Source organism: Eubalaena glacialis, chromosome 1 (assembly GCF_028564815.1).
Source record: "Eubalaena glacialis isolate mEubGla1 chromosome 1, mEubGla1.1.hap2.+ XY, whole genome shotgun sequence".
Taxonomy (NCBI): Eukaryota; Metazoa; Chordata; class Mammalia; order Artiodactyla; family Balaenidae; genus Eubalaena; species Eubalaena glacialis.
Genome location: NC_083716.1, coordinates 81,974,360 through 81,995,999, shown reverse-complemented (window position 1 = coordinate 81,995,999; position 21,640 = coordinate 81,974,360). Strand labels below are relative to the sequence as shown.

Here is a 21,640-nt window from a genome sequence, read left to right as displayed (position 1 = left end):
TTCAGAATGACTTCAGGTTTATACTACCTTACCTCCAGTGAGGTATAGAAACGTTACTCATATATAGCTCTATATTTTCTTTTCTCTTTTTGTGTTATTACTTTTGTACATAGTACATCTGAATATGTTTAAATCCCAACAATACATTGTTGTACTTATTACTTTATATAATTTGAAGTTTCTTAAAGGGACTGAGACAAGAATGGATAGCAAGTATGTATTTATGGTCTGTTACATTAACTTGCTTTTTCACCATTTCTTCTTCATTTGTTCCTGTGGATTCACATTACCATCCAGGGTCATTTCCTTACTCCAACATGGCTTTGTTCCTCTGCCTCATTTTGCTTTATTGTCAAATATGTTACATTTTTATATGCTATGGGCCCAGCAGTACAATACAATTACATACATGCTGACTTATTCACTGCCTTGGTAAAATTGTTAGGGGAAGAAATTTGCCTTTATACTGTCCTTTAAAATTATGTAATTACTTTTACCTACAATCTTTGTGGATTTGAACTAGTGACTAGGATCACTTGCTTTCAGTCTGAAGAATTTATTTCTTGTAAGGCTGCTTTAGTAGCAGTGGGTTCTTGTTTTTTTGTTTTTGCTTTCTTTTAGTTTTTTAATCTGTGGATTTATTTCATCTTCAGTTTTGAATATTTCTGCTATTTTGGTTGGCAGATTTTTTTACCCCAGCACATTGAATATGTTATCCCACTTCCTGGACTCTTGTTTCTGATGAGAAGTCAGGTGTTAATCTTATTGGAGTTCCTTGTATGTTAATAGTTGAATTTCTCCTGATGCTTATGAAGTTTTGTATTTGTCTTTTAAATATTTTTACCTGCTGCATCTTGGCGTGGATCTCTGTGTTTACCCACTTGGAGTTTATCCACTTGGAGTTTATCTTGTTGAATTTGCAGATTAATGTTTTTCTTTACATTTGCAAGATTTTCGCCATCATTTCATTGAATATTTTTTCTGCTCCTTGCTCTTTTTCTCTTCTTCTGGTACTCCCATTATGAATGTTAATGTAGTTAACAGTGTCCTTCATTTATTTGAGGCTTTGTTCATTCTTTTTTCTCTCTCTGTTCTTTAGATTGCATTTTGTTGATTGATCTATCATCAGGTTCACTAATTCTTCTTCCTGTAAGCTTCAATCTACTTTAGAGCCCTTCCAATGAATTTCTGTTTCAGTTATTATAAATTTCAAATCTAGAATTTTAATTTTGTTCTCTCTCTTTATTCTTACTCTCTATGTGACGAGGTGTCTTCATACCAATATTTACTTCCTTAGGCTTGGTGGTTTTTTGAACATATTTATAATAGCTGTTTTGATGTCTGCTAAGTCCAGTATCTGCATCCTCTCACAAGCAGTTTCTATTCTTTCTAGTTCTGCTATTTTCCCACTATATGTGGAATTTTCCTGTTTCTTTGTATGTCTTGTAATTTTAAAAAAATACTTTAGATAATATTTTGTACCTACTCTCATGGTGATTCCTTCTTTCTCTACAGAGCTTGTTATTTTTGCTTACTTATCAATATTTGTTTAGTGACTTGGCTGGACTATTTGAGTGAAGTCTTTTTCTCCCACAGTGTGCTGTCTCTGATGTCACTTGTCATAGAGCTCTGCCTTGGGCATATACACTGTTCTTAGAATGACAGTGATGTTAACAGGGTGCTCATTGAGTGTCTCTGTGATGGTTAATTTTACATGTCAACTTGAGTGGCTGAAAGGATGCCTAGGTAGCTGCTAAAACATTATTTCTAGATGTATCTTGGAGGGTGTTTCTGGAAGCATTAGCATTTGATTCACTAGACTGAGTAAAGAGATCCACCCTCACCAACGTGGGCATCATCCAGTCTGTTGGGGCCCAAATGGAACAAAAAGACAGTTGAAGGGCACATTGTTTCCTCTTGAGCTGGGATGTCTATCTTCTCCTGCTGTCAGACATCAGAGCTCCTGGTTCTTGGTCTTCAGACTCCGAGAGTTATACCAGTAGCCCCTTAGTTCTCAGGCCTTTGACCTCAACTGGGAGTTATACTATGGGCTCCCCTAGTTCTCAGACCTTTGGACTAGGGAATTATCACTGGCTTCCCTGGTTCTCGACCTTGCAGACCGCAGGTGTGAGACTTCTTGGCCTTAATTGCATAAACTAATTTCTTTAATAAACCTCTCTTTCTCTCTCTGTTATCTATCTGTAGATAGATATATACATGTGTGTATATATGTATATGTATCTCCTATTGGTTCTCTTTCTCTGCAGAATCTTGATTAATATAATCTCTTTCTCTGATCTCTTTGTTAACTTGTCTTCCTCTGTTGGTATCACACCTTGCATTTAGCCTCTACTAATTGTTGTGTTTTGGTTTTTTTCCTGTCCCTTTCTTTTTTTCTTTTTTTTTTTTTGGAGTATAATTGCTTTACAACGTTGTGTTAGTTTCTGCTGTACAATGACGTGAATCAGCTACATGTATACATATATCCCCTCCCTCTTGGACCTCCCTCCCCCCACCCTCAATCCCACCCATCTAGGTTGTCACAGAGCACCGAGCTGAGCTCCCTGTGCTATACAGCAGGTTCCCACTAGCTATCTGTTTTACACAGACAGATGGTAGTGCATTTATGTCAAACCTAATCTCCCAATTCATCCCACCCTCCCCTTCCCCCCGTGTCCACATGTCCGTTCTCTACATCTGCGTTTCTATTGCTGCCCTGCAACTAGGTTCATCTGTACCATTTTTCTAGATTCCACATATATACGTTAATATACGATATTTGTTTTTCTGACTTACTTCACTTTGTATGACAGACTCTAGGTCCATCCACATATCTACACATGACCCAATTTTATTTCTTTTCATTAGCCTGTACTAATTAACTGATTGCTCTGCTGTTTCCAACAATGTCCTGCGTCATATATTGCTGTACAGATTGGTCCAATTAAATTTGAGCCCCTTTCAGATGGTAGTATTTGATGTTGCCCTTCATGTCAACATTTAGGATATCACCTCCCAGAAAATATAAGAAAATTATTACTGTAGGAAATCTGGGTGTATTTGCATGAGTGTTTTTTGGTAGATAGGAACAAATCCAGTAGCTTGAGATGCCTCTTCTTACTTGTCTGTCTCCCTTGTTCCTTCTGGTATATTTTTAGTTGGTCTGTGCCTTAGCTTTTTGCTCTCATGGAGCTACTAGCCTCTTAATTACTTATCACTGAAATTTCATTGTTTTCAGTGGTGACCTTAGGCTTGAACTTACCTACAGTCTGTTCCACATAAAGTGAATTTTCTTGAGAAGAGCTTCTGAGTTCTCTCTTCTTATGGCCGGCCTCTATCTCTGGGTGAAAGCACTGCACCATTGCTCTGGAGCCAGGAGCTGGAACAGTGTCCTGCTTTTCTCAAACTGACAGCGTGTTTTACGATCAGTAGGAAATGTGTGTATGTTTCTGATAGCTTGTTTTAATACATGGAGTACCTTTATATAAAAAATACAAAATGTTACTGAAAAACTTAAAGAAGCTTTATATATGTGAATATATGTATCTGGCTGATCACTGGAAGGGCCAACATCATAAAGATGTATTCCTCTCTAAATTCATGTATCTATTCAATTAATGCTAATTGGAATTCCTGTGAACTTTGTTGTGTTCGTTTTTGTTTTCAAGAAGTCAAGTTACCCCTTAAGAAGTTAGAACCCAGAAAATGATTGAGATATATAATAAGCCTGTGGTAATTTGGTTTGTTGGTTTGGTTCAAGGAGAGCCCAGAAGATGACCTCTCCATGTATGGGAACTTGATCTTTGGATAGATCTGGTACTGCAAATCATTGGCAAAAGATAGGAGAGTTTTCTGAATTGCAGTTAATGCATGTAGTGTGTTACTTACATGTATCATTACTGTGTCTCTCCACTGGGATGTAAGGTCCATGAAAGCAGAGATTTTGCCTGTTTTCTTTTCAGCTGTATCTCCACTTCCTAGAATAATGCACATAGTAAATACTCAAAAATGTGATGAATGTTAGCCTCTTATAAGTTAATATAAAAATACAGCTCAATTTTTAAAAAATTGTCATAAGGCAAAGATGCAAAGCTTCATTGGTAATAGAGAAATGCATAATAAGACTAGAATTAAATACCATTTTATATCTATTTAAATAAAAAGAATTGTAGAGTCTAACAATACCAAATATTGTTTATAATGCAGAGAAATGAATGTTTTTATTCAGTGCTATGGCCAGATCACGTTGGAAAACAATTTGTTATTACCTTTTATAGTTGAATATACATATTCCCTTTGATGTAGTTTTATACTTATATCCTTGAGATATACTTTTATATCTCAAACTGTGATGAGGAACTGGTGTTTCTGTTTTGCTTTAAAGATTTAAAATATATTATTGATAAATACTTTCATAAAACATAAGCAAAAGATACAGAGCAAAGACATACAAAATATAGGCTTTGCTTTTTTTATTACAGGCATACCTTGGATATATTGTGGGTTTGGTTCCACTAAAGCGATATATCCCAGTAAAGTGAGTCATAACAATCTTTTGGTTTCCCAGTGCATATAAAAGTTTTATTTATACTATACTGTAGACTATTAAGTGTGCAATAGCAGTATGTCTAAAAAAAGCCAATATATGTATCTTAATTTAAAAATATTTTGTTGCTAAAAAATGCTAACCATTATCTGAGCCTTCAGTGAGTTATAATCTTTTTGCTTGTGGAAGGTTTGAAATATTGTAAGAATTACCAGATGTGACACAGAGACATGAAGTGAGCAAATGCTGTTGGAAAAATGACAGTGATGCAGGGTTGCCACAAACCTTCCTTTTACAATTTGTTGCCACAAATTTGTAAAAAATGCAGTATCTGTGAATCTCAGTAAAGTGAAGCACAGTAAAATGAGGTATTCCTGTATTAGATTCAAATGTAAAATTATGCTTTAAAGTTTCTGTTAAAAAAAAATAATTTTCCACACCCAGCCAAGATGGAATGATAGGGACTGGATTTACCGTCCCATCTGAAACAACCAAAACGATCAGACAAAGTAAATGAAACAATGAATTTCAAGACAGTAGTCATCAACCAACCAAAGGCAGAAATTACTTAGAGCCAGAAAACATAGGACTTGAGGTCTGTGATAACCCTACCAGGTCACTGAACCCTGATAGAGCCTTGCACTCTCACTAAATTAGGAATTGGAGTTGACAGTCCAAAGAGATTAAGGCTGCTTACGGTTCACATGATAGAGGACAAAATAGGCAGTAACTGCACAGAGAGAAAAGTCTGGATATCTACAATGGATTGTCCTTGAGTATTCAGCAGAATATTGATCAGCTCATATAGTGAAGAAATTGAAGAAAATTTGAAAATAACTGGAAGACACAGTGCACAGCACTCACAGAGGGGCCCAGAAAAGGACTGTTCTCACCAGCCAGAGTGGAAAAAGTCATAATTCACAGAGTGTTAGGTAGAATACTTAGAAAAGTCTTGCCTCAGAGTGAGCGGTAACGCACCTTGGAATGAATACTTATTTAAAAGGCTGCAGTGCTGTGTCAGTATCAGATGAAATACATTTCAAAGCCAAGGATGTTGTTAGTGAAACAGATTTTTAAAATAATGATAAGAGATTAAATTTATCAAAAGAATTTAACAATCCTAGACTTTAATGCCACTATTAAAGTTTTTCAAAGTGTGTGAAGGAAAAACTGATACAACTTGAAGAAGACAGATCCATAATTATAGTCAGATGTTTCAGCCTCTCTCTCCCAGTAACCGATAGAAGAAGGAAATGGCAAATGAGCACAAAGATATGGTAGACTTGAACAACACTAAATAACCAAATTGACTTAATTGACAGTTATAAAGTATTCCTCCCCTACCCCAACCAGTGGAATACATACTCTTTTTAAGGGCACATAAATAGTTACCAAGGTAGATTACTACATTTTTGGACATAAAACAAGTCTGAATAAATTTAAAGGGATACAAATCATTTAAAGTATTTTCTCTTACCAAAATAGAGTTAAATCTAGTTCAATTAAAAATCAGTAACAGAAAGATTTGTAAAATCCCTAAATACAGTGGAACCTTGAATAACATGCGTTTGAACTGCACAGGTCCACTTATACCGGATTCTTTTCACTACATACTACAGTACTCCATGGTCCATTGTTGGTTGAATCCATGGATGTGGAACCCTGGCTATGGAGGGCTGATGGTAAAGTTACCTATGGATTTTCAACTGTGTGAAGGGTCAGTGCCCCTAACCCCTGCATTGTTCAAGAGTCAACTGCAGTTAGAAACTCAGTAACACACTTTTACATAACCCATGGTTCAAAGAAGAATTCAAAGGGGAAATTAGAAAGTATATTGAACTTTTAATGAAAATAGAATTTGTGGGTGGGAATTCCTTGGTGGCCTAGTGGTTAGGATTTCGGGCTTTCACTGCCATGGTCCAGGTTCATCTCTGGTCAGGGAACTGACTGAGATCCTGCAAGCTGTGTGGCACGGCCAAAAAAAAAAAAAGGAAAAAAGAATTTGTGGGAAATTAACATATAAGATTTTTTTGTATAGGTAACATAAAATAAATATTTCATTGATTTCATTATTTTCCATCCAGATCTTTATTACTTCTTTTCTTCTGCTTACTTTTGGATTTAATTTGCTCTTTTCAGGTTTTTTAGAGTGGAAGCCGCTAAGGTAATTGATTTGGGACCTTTCTTCTTAGGCAACCAAATTAGTTCTGTGTGTGTATATCTCAGAGAAATATATATGGAATTTTGTGTATGTGGCATACATGTAGTGTATTTTATATAATATATTTAATATATAATGTAAATTTCATGCATATGGGAATATATATCCAACATACACATGTGGAATTTGTGTTGGATAAGAAGGAAATTCTCAAATCAATTGCTTCAGCTGTTTCTACCTTAAAAATCTAGAAAAAAAGAACAAATTAAACCCATAGTAAGCAGAAGAAATGAAGTAATAAAAAACAAAGTGGAAAACAATGTAATAGAGAAGATAGTTGAGAAAATTAGTGAAATCAAAAGCTGGTTCTTTGAGAAGACCAGTAAAATTGATAAACTTCTAGATGAAACATTATTGATATAAGAATGGGAGTGGTGGGCTTCCTGGTGGCACAGTGGTTGAGAATCTGCCTGCCAATGCAGGGGACACGGGTTCAAGCCCTGGTCTGGGAAGATCCCACATGCCACGGAGCAACTAGGCCCGTGAGCCACAATTACTGAGCCTGCGTGTCTGGAGCCTGTGCTCCGCAACAAGAGAGGCCGCGATAGTGAGAGGCCCATGCACCGCGATGAAGAGTGGCCCCCGCTTGCCGCAACTAGAGAAAGCCCTCGCACAGAAACGAAGACCCAACACAGCCATAAATAAATAAATAAATAAATAAATAATTCCTGTTTTAAAAAAAAAAAGAATAGGAGTGGTGATATCACTAAAAATTGTGCAGATACTGTGAGGAAAAATAAGGGAATATTGTGCCTGTAACTTTATAAATTCAGCAATTTAGATGAAATGGGCAGTTTCCTTCAAATAAATGACTACCAAAGCTTATTCCAAAGGAAATAGATAACGATTCCACAAAGAAGATCCCAGGTCCAGATGCTTTATTAGTGAATTCTGCCAGACATGAAATAATACTAATTCTACCTAAATGCTTCCAGAAAATTCAGGAGGAGGCTATACTGGAAATTTGTTCTTTGAGGCCAGCATTGCCCTAATACCAAAACTAGACAAAGACATTGTAAGAAAAGAAGCTACAGACCAGTGTGTATTTTGAACATAAATGCAAAAACTCTAAATAAGATTTTAACAATTAGAAACCAAAAATATATTAAAAGGCTCAACATCATGACCAAGTGGAATTAATCCTAGGAAGGCTTTTTTGACATTTGGAAAGCAGTCAGTGTAATTCTCTGTATCAAGGCCAACTTCATGGATATGCAGCCTGTTTAGTAACACAGTACTGCACTCTCAGAAGGGGCCCTGTACTTGGTTTAATGCTCTGCTGTTGCCATCTCAAAATTCCTAACAGTTTTGTCTTTGAACTTGTGATTTGTGTGGCAAGTCTCATGGGACAGTGGAGCGTTATGTGTGAACAGACAGGATACATTGAATGGCAGTGTGCTCACTAAGCTTTTGGTGTGGCTGCTTGGTGCAGTCTGGTGTCCTGTATTCCTGAGTGGGTGACAAAGACCCACGTCCTCATTGGTGACAGCAGCAGCAGAACCAGAGCAGTAGTGCAATGATTGCAGGCCCAAGAGAGAACCCACAGCGGGAGGCTAGCTTGCTTCTTCTCCCTGGAGCCTATCCCTTTAGCACTTGCATAAAATATTAACTTTCTGGGCTAAGTGTACTGGGACTGTATTCTGGCACTCAGGCAGTAATCATAGTCAATAAGGTATTACAAAATAAAAGCATACTCATAGAGGGTGCATTAGGATGTACCAGGTAGTCACTAGAATTCTTCAGAGTGTAGACTCTGGTCTTGAAAACAACTGCTACATTGCAAAGCTGGTGTCACAGGTTTAGAAATAGAAATTAAACTTGATGGAAAAGAATATTATTTTCATATGTAATTTTGGATAAACCAACTATGAACAAGGAAGTCAGTTTTGAAATTACTTTTAACTTGTTTTTGAAGATACAGCAATAGACTGCATAAACAGGTGTTTTGAATTATATACAAATCCTGAAGGCATTTTTGGTTTCTTGTACAGATTATAGGAAGTGTCAGAGGAAACATTAAAATGTTATTGTATAAATTTACATTTAAAATTAAAGTCTTGGACAACCTAGAAGAAATGGACAAATTGCTAAAAATGTACAATCTCCCAATACTGAACCAAGAAGAAATAGAAAATATGAACAGACCAATTAGCAGTAATGAAATTGAATCAGTAATTTTTTTAAAAACATCATAAAAACCGAAAGTCCAGGACCAGATGCCTTCACAGGTGAATACTACCAAACATTTAGAGAAGAGTTAACACTTATCCTTCTCAAACTATTCCAAAACATTACAGAGAAAGGAATGCTTTCAAATGCATTCTAGGAGATCAGCATCACCCTAATACCAAAACCAGTGATATCCCCCCAAAAAAATTACAGACCAGTATCACTGATGAATATACATACAAAATTCTTCAGCAAAATATTAGCAAATTGAATTCAGCAGTACATTATAAGGATCATACACCATGATCCAGTGGGATTTATCCCAGTAATGCAAGGATTATTCAGTATCTAAAAATCAATCAGTGTGATACAACACATTAATAAATCGGAGAATAAAAATAATATGATTATCTTACTAGATGCAGAAAAAGCTTTTGACAAAATTCTACATCCATTTACAATAAAACTCTCAACAAAGTGTGTGTAGAGAGATGTGGCCATATGTGATAAGCCCACAGCTAACATCATATTCAGCAGTGAAAAGCTAAAAGCATTTCCTCTATGATCAGAAACAAGCCAAGGATGCTCATTCTCACCACTTTTATTCAGCATAGTATTGGTAGTCCTTGCCACAGCAGTCAAGAAAGAGAAATAAAAGGAATATAAATTGGAAAGGAAGAAGTGAAACTATCACTGTTTGCAGGTGACATGATATTATACATAGAAAATTCTAAAGACACTGCCAAAAAACTACTAGAGCCCATCAATGAATTTGGTAAAGTTGCCGGATACAAAATTCGATACAAATTTTGCAATAGAAATCTGTTGCATTTCTATACACTAACAGTGGGCTATCAAAAAGATAAATTAAGAAAAGTCTCATTACAATTGCATCAAAAAGAATAAATACCTAGGAATAAATCTAACTAAGGAGGTAAAAGACCTGTACTTGGGAAACTAAAAGTCACTGATGAAAGAAATTAAAGATTACACAGATGGAAAGACATACCATGCCTATGGTAGAATTAATGGTTAAAATGACCATACTACCCAAGACAATCTATAGATTCAATGCAATACTTATCACAATACCAGTGGCATTGTTACAGAACTAGAACAAATAATTCTAAAATTTGTATGGAAGCACAAAAGACCCCAAACAGCCAAAACCATCTTGAGGGGAAAAAAAGCTAGAGGTATGCTTCCTGATTTCAAACTATACTGCTGAACTACAGTAATCAAAACAGTATAGTACTGGCGCAAAAACAAACATACATCCGTAGAACAGAATAGAGCCCAGAAATGAACCCACATTTATATGGTCAATTAATCTATGACAAAGTAAGCAAGAATATACAATGGGGAAAAGACGGCCTCTTCAATAAGCAGTTTTGAAAAAGCTGGACAGCTATATTCGAAAGAATCAAACTTGCCTGTTTCTTGCACCATGCACAAAAATAAATTCAAACTGGATTAAAGACTTAAATGTAAGAGCTGAAACCATAAAGCTTCTAGAAGAAAACATAAGCAGTATTCTCTTTGACATCAGTCTTAGTAATATTTTTTTGGATATGTCTCCAGAGGAAAGGGAAACAAAAAAATAAACGGGACTACATCAAACTAAAAAGTTTTGCACAGTGAAAAAAACTGTCAACAAAAAGAAAAAGCCACGTACTGAATGGGAGAAGGTATTTGAAAACCACATATCTGACAAGGGTTTAATATCCACAATATACAAAGAACTCACACAACTCAACATCAAAAAACAAACAGCCTGATTTAAAAATGGGCAGAGGATCTAAACAGACATTTTCCCAAAGAAGACATGCAGATGGCTTCCAGGCACATGAAAAGATGCTCAACATCATGAATCATTCAGGGAAATGCAACTCAAAACTACAATGAGTTATCACCTCACACCTGTCAAAATGGCTTTTATCAAAAAGACAACAAATAGCAAGTCTTGGCAAGGATGTGGAGAAAAGGAAATACTTGTGCACTGTTGGTGGGACTGTGAACTGGTATAGCCACTATGGAAAACAGTATGAAAATTCCTCAAAAGTTTAAAAATAGAACTGCCATATGATCCAGCAGTTCCAATTCTGGGTATTTATCTGAAGAAAATGAAAACACTAATTTGCAAAGCTATATGTGCCTATGTTTATTGGATCATTATTTACAGTAGCCAAGATATGAAAGCAATCTAAGCACGCATCAGTAGATGAGTGGATAAAGATGTACACACACACAAACACACGAATATTACTCAGCCACTAAAAAATGAAATTTTGCCACTTACAACAACATGGATGGACCTAGAGGGTATTATGCCTAGTGAAATAAGTCAGACAAAGATGAAGTGTTATTTCACTTATATATGGAATCTAAAGAAACAAAGCAAATGAACAAACAAAACAGAGAGTTACAGATAACAGAGAGCAGGTGTTTGCCAGCGGGGAGGGAGGTAGGGAGAGGAAAGAAATAGGTGAGGGAGATTAAGAGGAACAAACTGCCAGTTGCAAAATAAATGAGTCACAGTTATGAAATGTATAGTGTGGCGAACATAGTCGATAACTATGTATATCTTTGTATGGTGACATAACACCATGTGATCAGTTTGAAGTTTATAAAAATATTGAATCACTACGTTGTATAACAGGAACTAGCATGACATTATAGGTCAATTATATTTCAAAAACAAAGAGCCTTATAGAAAAAGAGCTGAGATTTGTGGTTACCATAGGTTGGGGCGGGGTGGGGGGTGGATTGGATGAAGGCAATCAAAAGGTACAAACTTCCAGTTATAAGATAAATAAGTACTAGGGATGTGATGTACAACATGATACATATAATTAACACTGCTGTGTGTTATATATGAAAGTTGTTAAGAGTAAATCCTAAGTATTCTCATCACAGGAAAAAAATTCAAAAATATATAAAATTAAACTCTTACATATACCTATTTTAGCTAGTTTTAGAAAACTGTTTCTCAAGAATCTTTATCTCTAGGTATACTAAAATTTATGTTTTGAAATAATGTGTCAGAAATTTAGCCCATGTTGTCTGTTTTGCAATTTGTAAGTTTATATAGTTCTCTATCACTATTATATCTGTTGAGTTTTATAAGTAATGAAATACTTTTAGACTAAAGCATAATTTTAATAGATTTAAGTATAATTTTGTTTATGATATTTGACCAAGTGGCCCCACATTTTCATTTTGCACTGTCCCCCATCAGTTATGCAGTTATCATTAGCTCATATTTTAAAACTAAACAAAAGAAAAACCTGTATGATCATTTCAGTAGATACAGGAAAAACATTTGACAAAATCCAGCATTTATTCCTGATGAAAGATCTCAAATGAAGAATAAGTTAAAGGGTATCTTATAGAAAACTGACCAATGTTGTGCTTAATATTTAAAAACTGAATAGTTTTCTTAACAATATCAGGAACGAGACAAGTAGTCCACTCACACTCATTAATATAATGTAACCTGGCTACTGTAATCAGAGAAGAAAAAGAAAAAGAGGCCAGAGTGGAAAAGAAGTAGAACTGTCTTTATTCACAAAAAAATGATTATGTAGAATGGAATCTACAAGAAAAAAAAAAAAGACTAAAACTTTTAAGTGCGTGTAGGTTGCAAGATAAAAATCAATATACAAAAATCAGTTTTATTTCTATATACTACCAGCGATTGATTGGAAAATGAAAAATTAAAAAGTATTATTTGCAATAGCATGAAAAATTTTTTTTTGGCTGATGTATCTGGCAAAGATGTGAAAGACCTCACTGAATATTATAGACCATTGCAGAGAGAAATTGAGTACCTAAATAAATGGAGAGAGATACCTTCATGTTCTGTACATGTATACATTTATATATGATACATGTTCATGTATCCAAGTGCTCAATATAGTTTAACATTTTTCTCATTAAAAAGAACTGTAGATTCAGAACAATCCCAATCTAAGTCCCAGCAGGTTTTCTTACAGTAATTGCCTAGCTGATTCTTAACTTCATGTGGAAGTGCCAAGGAGCTAGAATAACAAATAACTTCGAAAAATAAAAGCTAAGTTGTAGCACTAACACTGCCTGATTTCAAGACTTATTATAAAGTTATGGTAAACGAGACAGTGTGGTGTTAGCATCAAGAAAGACACGTAGAGGAGTCAATCAGAATATGGAGCCCAGAAATAAATCCATTCATATATATTATGTCAGAACTTATCAAATTATATAGTTTAAACATATTCAGTTGATTCATCAGCTGTGCCTCACTGAAGCTATTTTGAGATTGCTGTGAAAGTTTCTAAATGGTTGCTGTCAGTTTATTTATGTCATCACATCTTGTTATATACATATATTGGCTGGCAGCGATATGCAAACCCCACTTTTGAGTAGCACTGCTTTAGGGACACTTTTCCAAGTATTCACCAGGGATGTATAGAAGCATGTCTGTCTCTATATTGTTCATAATAACAGAAAAACTAGGATCAACCAGACTATCCATCAAATAGGGGAATCAGTATGTAAATTACAGTACATTCTCACAGTGGTCTTTTATATATATCTGTGTACAACAGTGTGGATGAATTTTGGAAACTTAGAGTGAAAAAAATAAGTCAAAGAAATATACTTACAGCATAATATTTCAATAAATTTCAGAATGTATGTGGAAATTTTTAAAATAAAACAATTTTGATGAAATCCAGTTTCATGATAGCAATACCTCTGTTTTTGGAGGATTTTTCAGTGAAAGGAAGATATTTATATAGCTGAAAACCACATAGGTATTTTCAGAGATACTGCTCTTCTTGAATGGACTGTATAATGGATGATACATTATCAGGGTACAATTTCCTTGAGTGTGACCATGCCTTTATTCTTAGGAGATAGAATGCTGACGTATTTGGAGTAATGGGTCATGATGTTAGTATTTAACTAAAATAGTTAATGGTTAAGAAGGGTTTATATAGAGAAAGATAAAGCATATGTGGCAAAAGTTTAACAATTTGTGAATCTGGGTGAAAGGTTTAGAGGTGCTTATTCTACTGCTTAGGCAAACTTGCTATTTTCTGCTTCTTATGTGGAAGTTTTTCCGTTTATATTTTCTGTCTCTACCAGGGTAAATTTTGATAAGTTGTATTTTCCTAGGAAATTATTTACTTCTTCTCTTTCAAATGGGTTTGTGTCAAGTTGTACAAAAATAGTCTTTTAAGATTTCTTCATACCTTGTTTCAGTGATTGTTTCTTCCTTATCATTTCTTGTTTTGTATAGTTGAGATTTCTCCCCCCCTTGTTTTGTTGATTAGGTTAGGCAGTGATTTGCCTCCTGTGTGAATTTTTTCAAAGAACCAGGCTTTTGACTTAATGTGTTCTTTTTTTCTGTTTGTTTCATTAATTTCTAATCTAAGAAAAACTGCTAGACCTTAAAAATGAAGATGTTTTTATATTTATTATTTTTAATTTATTATATTTATCTGTTTTTACCATTATTGTTTCCTTCTTCATACTTTCTACTTTCTTTTACACTACTATTGTCTTTTTCTAGTTTTTTTGAGTCAAGAAGTGTTGTTTTCATTCTTTCTTTTTTCATTGGTAGAAATATCTAATGCTGTGAAATTCTTTCTGACCAGTACATGTATCCCATACATCCTCATAAGTAATATTTTCATTAGTTTTTCGTTTTAGAACTTCTTCAGCTTTGGTTTGTGTTTCCCCTCTCACCAAAGAGCAGTTTACTACAGAGTTGTTTTTCAGGTCCAGATGGAAGGTCATTCTTCCCCATTAATTTCTGTTTTTACTGTATTATTACCCATGCATGTTATCTATATCAGTTTTTGTGAATGTTTCATGTACCCTTGAGATGTAAGTATATTTTCTGTTATAAGTTTTGATATTATAAAATTAGATATGAATTTGTAATATGTGTGTAATTATTATATTTACGTTTTCTATACACCTCACTTTTTGCTTTAATCCATCTTGAAATACTTTTCGTATTAGCGTTTTTCTGTTTTTCCTTGCTTCTCTGAGTTCTGCTTCATAAAGTTGTTTGGTCTGTGTAGGTACTCATAAGTGTTATTTCTGCACTCAAAGTTAGAGATTTTAGCATTGTAAAGTGTTTCTTTGTCCTTCCTGATACCAAGATTACACCTCTGCTTCCTTTTTGTTTCCCTTTGTCTGGAACGATACTGTCCATCCCCTTGTTGTTAGCCTTTTTGTGTCATCTTCCCTAAGGGTGTTTTCCCTATACAGTATAGATTTTGGTTTTGTCTGTGACTCACTTTGAAAATCATTTTGGTTTTATTGGTGAGTTAAGCTCATTCATATTTATTGGTATGACTCGTATGTTTGGTCTCAATTTTGTCTTGTTACATTTAATGAGTGTATCACATTTACTGAATTTTTCTATTTAGTCTTTTTCCTTTGTTCCTTTTGCAGGGGAGACAACTAGGAAATTCTGACATTTTCTTTCTGCTTTTATACTGATATAATGGCATTAGTTACCCATTTCCTTACTTAACCCTCTATTTGATTTTTCAGGTTTTAGTGACATCCTTTAGACTCTATTTTTCATGTGGCTATTTCTGAGCTTATTCTTATTCTTATTCTCTCCTATTTCCTGTAGTTTTTAAATTACATTATTTCTGTTTCACCAGGACATGTAACATTTATGTATTATTATTCTGTCCTTGTTTTCATCCTTATTTTGGTCGTAGATCTACAGTTAAATGTATTCAGTGTTCAGTTTTTCTGCGAGTGTCTCCTGTCAGATCTCAGTTGCTTGAAGTTTGTTCTCTTCTAGAAGGTTTCATGATTACAGTTATTACCCAGCTTCGTGAATATCTAAACTGGTTTGCCTTTTCCCATAGCCTTTTACTTAAAGGATTATAAATAAAGGATAAAACTGCTTGACTCCCACTTCCTTTTCTTGAAAATGGTGCTCCACTGAGCTTTGTTTTGTTTATTGGCCAAACCTACATTTATGTTTTTGTTGAGACTTAGTCTTTTTGTCCAGAGGATTTTTCTTCATTTTAGTAGTTTTACTAAGGGATGTCTTAGGACTCTTGCAGCTCAGTTTTTCCAGGTTCATGGTGGTCCTTTTGAATATGTGGATTAGGTCTTTTATCTCTGGACAATTTTCTCAGATTATGGTTTTTAATTTTAGATTTATTCCATTATTTTCTATTTTTTCCTCTTTATTTTTTTAAACTTTATTTTATTTTTGGCTGCGCTGCATCTTTGTTGCCGTACACGGGCTTTCTCTATTTGTGGCGAGCGGGGGCTACTCTTCATTGCAGTGCGCGGGCTTCTCATTGCGGTTGCTTCTCTTGTTGTGGCGTGTGGGCTTCAGTAGTTGTAGTGCGCGGGCTCTAGGGCATACGGGCTTCAGTAGTTGTGGCACATGGGCTCAGTAGTAGTGGCTTGCGGGCTCTAGAGTGCACATTCAGTAGTTGTGGTGCACGGGCTTAGTTGCTTCATGGCATGTGGGGTCTTCCCAGACCAGGGATCGAACCCGTGTCCCCTGCATTCGCAGGCAGATTCTTAACCACTGCACCACCAGGGAAGTCCCGATTTTTTGTCTTTAGAGACTACAATCACACATACATACAGTTTTAATTTTTATTTATTATATTTTCGCAGACTACTTTTTTTTCCTGGATGGTGAAATTATAGGTGTTTATTTTTTCCATTTGCTTCTCTGTATTTTTTTTAATTTATTTTTTATTGAAGTATAGGTGATTTACAATGTTGTGTTAGTTTCTGCTGTACAGCAAAGTGATTCAGTTATACATATATGAACATTCTTTTTTTAATATTCTTTTCCATTGTCGTTTATCACAGGATATTGAATATAGTTTCCTGAGCTATACAGTAGGAAACACTGTATTTGCATGTTGTTATCCATGTTATGTATAATAGTTTGCACCTGCTAACAATAAACTCCCACTTCATCCCTCCCCCAACCCCCTCCCCCTTGGCAACCACAAGTTTGTTCTCTGTTTGAGTCCATTTCTGTTTCGTTGATAAGTTCATTTGTGTTATATTTTAGATTCCACATATAAGTGATATCATATGGTATTTGTTTTTCTCTTTCTGACTTACTTCACTTAGTATGATACTCTCTAGTTCCATCCATATTGCTGCAAATGGCATTATTTCATTCTTTTTTATGGCTGAGTAGTATTCCATTGTGTATATGTACTACATCTTTATCCATTTCTGTGTTGATGGATATTTAGGTTGTTTCCATGTCTTGGCTATTGTGAATAGTGCTGCTATGAACATAGGGGTGCATGTATCTTTTTGAATTATAGTTTTGTCTGGATATATGCCCAGGAGTGGGATTGCTGGATCATGTGGTAACTTTGTTTTTTGGCTTTTTGAGGAACCTTCATACTGTTTTCCATAGTGGCTGCACCAACTTAGATTCCCACTAACAGTTAGACTATCTTTTTTTATCCAGAATTTACTTTCTTATTCAGTTTTCTTTTTTTTTTAGTTTTTTCTTGTTGTGTTTTTGCTGCTTTTATGCCTTTTTTTTTTCCACTGCTATTTATTAAAATTTCAGTCAAGTCTGTTTTCTCTTTGGGCTATTAGTCTGCTTGGGCTGCTATAACAAAATACCACAGACTGAGTAGCTTACAAAACAAATTTATTTTCTCACATTTCAGAGACTAGATGTTCAAGATGAAGGTGCCAGCAGGGTTGGTTTCTGGTGAGGCCTCTCTCCTCAGCTTGCAGACAGCACCTTTTCACTGTGTTCTCACGTGGCCTTTTCTCTGTGTGCGTGTGGAGAGCAAGTGAGCTCTGGTGTCCCTTCCTCTTCTAATAAGGATCCCATTCCCATCAGCTTAGTGATCCACCCTTATGACCTCATTTAACCTTCATTACCTCCTTAAAGGCTTTGTCTCCAAGCACATCCACATTGGGGATTAGGGCTTCAACATAGGAATTTGGGAGGGGGACACAATTCAGTCTGTATCTGATTCTTTGTAATTTAAGTCCTAAAGTCACTTTGTCTTATTTACAGTTTTGACCAGCGCTTGCTTGTCTCCTTAGTCCCACATACTACGAGTCCCTTCATTTGGGTTTCCCAGTAGTCTGAGCTCTGTCAGAACTGTGACATCATCTCAGTATTTTCCCACTCACAGTGGAACTTTTTCTTGCTGGGAGTAATTTTTATTTGTGGTTAATCACCTCTAAGTTTTCTGTCTCTTCTTTTACATGTGTTTACCGCAGTCTCCAGCTGACTCTTTTCGTAGATATGGGCTCTATCTCAGTTTCTTCTGTATTTGAATATTTATTTCCTTACTTAGTGGTGATATGAAGTTAGTAGTATTCTGTATCTCCTAGTTGTGCCAAAGTCATGGATTGTTGTTGGTAATTTTATTTGTTCTCCTTATATTGATCTTTTTAGTTTTTTGGAGGATTCATGGAGAGATTCAAATTTAAAGAGTTTCTGTTATTCCTCAGACGTTGGAAACCAAATGTATGTGTTCTGATAACAGTTTCCTCTCCCTTTTTCCACTATACTGGCCTTTTTCTTTCTTGCTTTTTTATTTTCACCTGAAACCCTAGAAATAGAAAAAATACATACTTGCAGTTATTTTCATCCCTGGAGAATAGACAAGAAAGCAAAGTCAGCTACAAACAATGTAGGGCATTTGTATATAGTATATAGGTCTTGTTCCATAAGAAATGTGTTAATGTTCATATGATGAGATTAATTTTTCTTGTTTCTAGAAGTCTGGAAGACTGATCACATGAAAGAAAGGAGCCAAGAAAACCAGCCTAAACATGTGTGGGAAGTTGTATTCATCAATAACAAAATGCTGACTAAAGAACAAGGTAATGTAATAGGAAAACCACTTAACTTGGACACAGATTCTTTTCCTTCCAGAAAAATACTCTGTGGGTGTGACTCATGTGGAATGAACTTCAACTATGTTTCAGAATTGGTTATCAATAAGAAAAACTATTTAGGAAAAAAGACTGATGAATTTAATGCCTGTGGAAAATTGCTACTCAATATTAAACATGAGAAAACTCACACTAGAGAAAAAAGTGAATTTTTTAAAAATGGGAAAACGGTCAGTCATAATGAGGATGCTATTCAGCTTGAGAAGATTCAAACTTTAGAGCAAAATTTTGAATATAGCATATATCGAGAAACCTTCCTTGAAAAGGCAGTATTGTATACACACAAAAGAGAGATCACTGAAGGGAATGACTGTGAATATGATGAATATGGGAGAAGGTTCTGTGATAACTCATCCTTCTTGTTCCATCAGATAACTCCCCCAAAGGAAAATCACTATGAACTTAGTGATTGTGGGAAATCCTTATGTGTGAAGTCCACCCTTTTGAAACGTCATGGGCCACATTTGAAATACTATGAATGTGATGAAAGTGGGAATAATTTCAGGAGGAAGTTGTACCTCTCACAGCTTCAGAAAACTCATACAGGAGAGAAACACTTTGAATGTAACGAATGTGGGAAAGCTTTTTGGGAGAAGTCACACCTCACTCGACATCAGAGGATACACACAGGAGAGAAACGCTTTCAATGTAATGAATGTGGGAAAACTTTCTGGGAGAAGTCAAACCTCACTAAACATCAGAGATCACACACAGGGGAGAAACCCTATGAATGCAGTGAATGTGGGAAAGCCTTCAGCCACAAGTCAGCCCTCACGTTACACCAGAGAACACATACGGGGGAGAAACCCTATCAGTGTAACGCATGTGGGAAAACTTTTTACCAGAAGTCAGACCTCACTAAACATCAGAGAACACACACAGGACTGAAACCCTATGAATGTTATGAATGTGGGAAATCCTTCTGTATGAATTCACACCTTACAGTACATCAGAGAACTCATACAGGTGAGAAACCCTTTGAGTGTCCTGAGTGTGGGAAATCTTTCTGTCAGAAGTCACATCTTACACAACATCAGAGAACTCACTTAGGAGATAAACCCTATGAATGCAGTGCATGTGGGAAAACTTTCTACCACAAGTCAGTACTCACCAGGCATCAGATAATTCATACAGGGTTGAAACCTTACGAATGTTACGAATGTGGGAAAACCTTCTGCTTGAAGTCTGACCTTATGGTACATCAGAGAACTCACACAGGGGAGAAACCCTTTGCATGCCCTGAATGTGGGAAATTTTTCAGCCATAAGTCAACCCTGTCTCAACACTATAGAACCCATACAGGGGAGAAACCCTATGAATGTCATGAATGTGGAAAAATCTTCTATAATAAGTCATACCTAACTAAACATAACAGAACACATACAGGGGAGAAACCCTATGAGTGCGGTGAATGTGGGAAAACCTTCTGCCAGAAATCACAGCTCACTCAGCACCAGAGAATTCACATAGGGGAGAAACCCTATGAATGTAGTGAATGTGGAAAGGCTTTCTGCCATAAGTCAGCTTTAATCGTACATCAGAGAACACATACAGAAGAAAAACCCTATAAATGTAATGAATGTGGAAAATCTTTTTGTGTGAAATCAGGACTTATTTTGCATCAGAGAAAACACACAGGGGAAAAGCCTTATGAATGTAATGAATGTGGGAAATCCTTCAGTCACAAATCATCCCTCACGGTGCATAACAGGGCTCACACAGGGGAGAAATCTTGTCAATGTAATGAATGTGGGAAAGTTTTTTACCGTAAATCAGACCTTGCTAAACATCAGAGATCACACACAGGGGAGAAGCCCTATGAATGTAACACATGTGGGAAAACGTTCTCTCAGAAGTCAAACCTCATTGTACATCAGAGAACTCACACAGGAGAAAAATCTTATGATTGAAGCGAATATTAGAAATGTTGAACATTTCAGAGAATTCACACCATGGAGAAAGCTCTGTTGACATCCTGAATGTTCAGTAACCTTCATCCACAAACTGGCCTTATTTTACTCCAAAGTAATGACGTGGAACAAATCTCTAGACTGCAACAAGTATAAGACAGTCTTGTTAAGAGGTAACATTCCATTGAACGTCACGTAACTAATACTGGCATAAAACCTCACAGATATTTTGATTTTGTAAAAATTTTAGCAAAAATACAAACTAGGTTATGTCATAATTTATGTTGGGGAGAAGTCTGTCCATTTGAGACATATGGCTTGAAGATTTTCTTTAGAGGTAATCTAACATTAGAAGTTAGAAGTTGTGTTTTGGTTTTGATGTCATAGTTATTTTTAGGAAACAAATTGTAATTTATAGATGTATATTGTGCAATGTAAAGCTTTAAAAACTAAAAAAAAAAGAATAGTAAAATAGACTCACAAGAAGTTGCAGTAATAGTACATAAAGTTCTCATGTGCCCTTTACGAAGCTTCCTCTAATAATGATGTTACATAACCATAGCAATTCTCAAGTACAATAAATTGATGGTACTCTACTACTAAGTCAGATACAGACCTTATCCAGATTTCACCATGTAGTCTGTGTGTTTGTGTGTGTATTTCTATGAAATTTCATGGTTTCTATATTTGAGTTAACCTTCAGCACAGGTTGCAAAATCAAAAAGGAATCTGGAATCTGTATTACATTAAGATTACAAAGGAATCAGGATTTCACAATAAGTTCCCGTGTATTAATAATCACAGCCTTTCTGCCACCCTGATTCTGGCAACCATTTGAATATGAAGCTTTTTAAAAGCAGAGAT

At 35.5% G+C, this 21,640-nt stretch overlaps 1 protein-coding gene across 3 annotated transcripts in view; it reads left to right on the top strand.

Moving 5' to 3' along the window:
• LOC133085057 (zinc finger protein 33B) overlaps nucleotides 1–20,960 on the top strand; it is a 54,325-nt gene extending 33,365 nt beyond the window's left edge. For 2 of the 3 annotated variants that reach the window (XM_061181941.1, XM_061181921.1), the window contains one exon: nucleotides 18,690–20,960. In XM_061181941.1, the coding sequence (XP_061037924.1) occupies nucleotides 18,690–20,776 (2,087 nt within the window). In that variant the 3' untranslated portion in view covers nucleotides 20,777–20,960. The remainder of the gene's footprint in view (nucleotides 1–18,689) is intronic. The other variant, XM_061181932.1, reaches the window with a different exon arrangement.
• The last annotated feature ends 680 nt before the right edge of the window (nucleotides 20,961–21,640 follow it).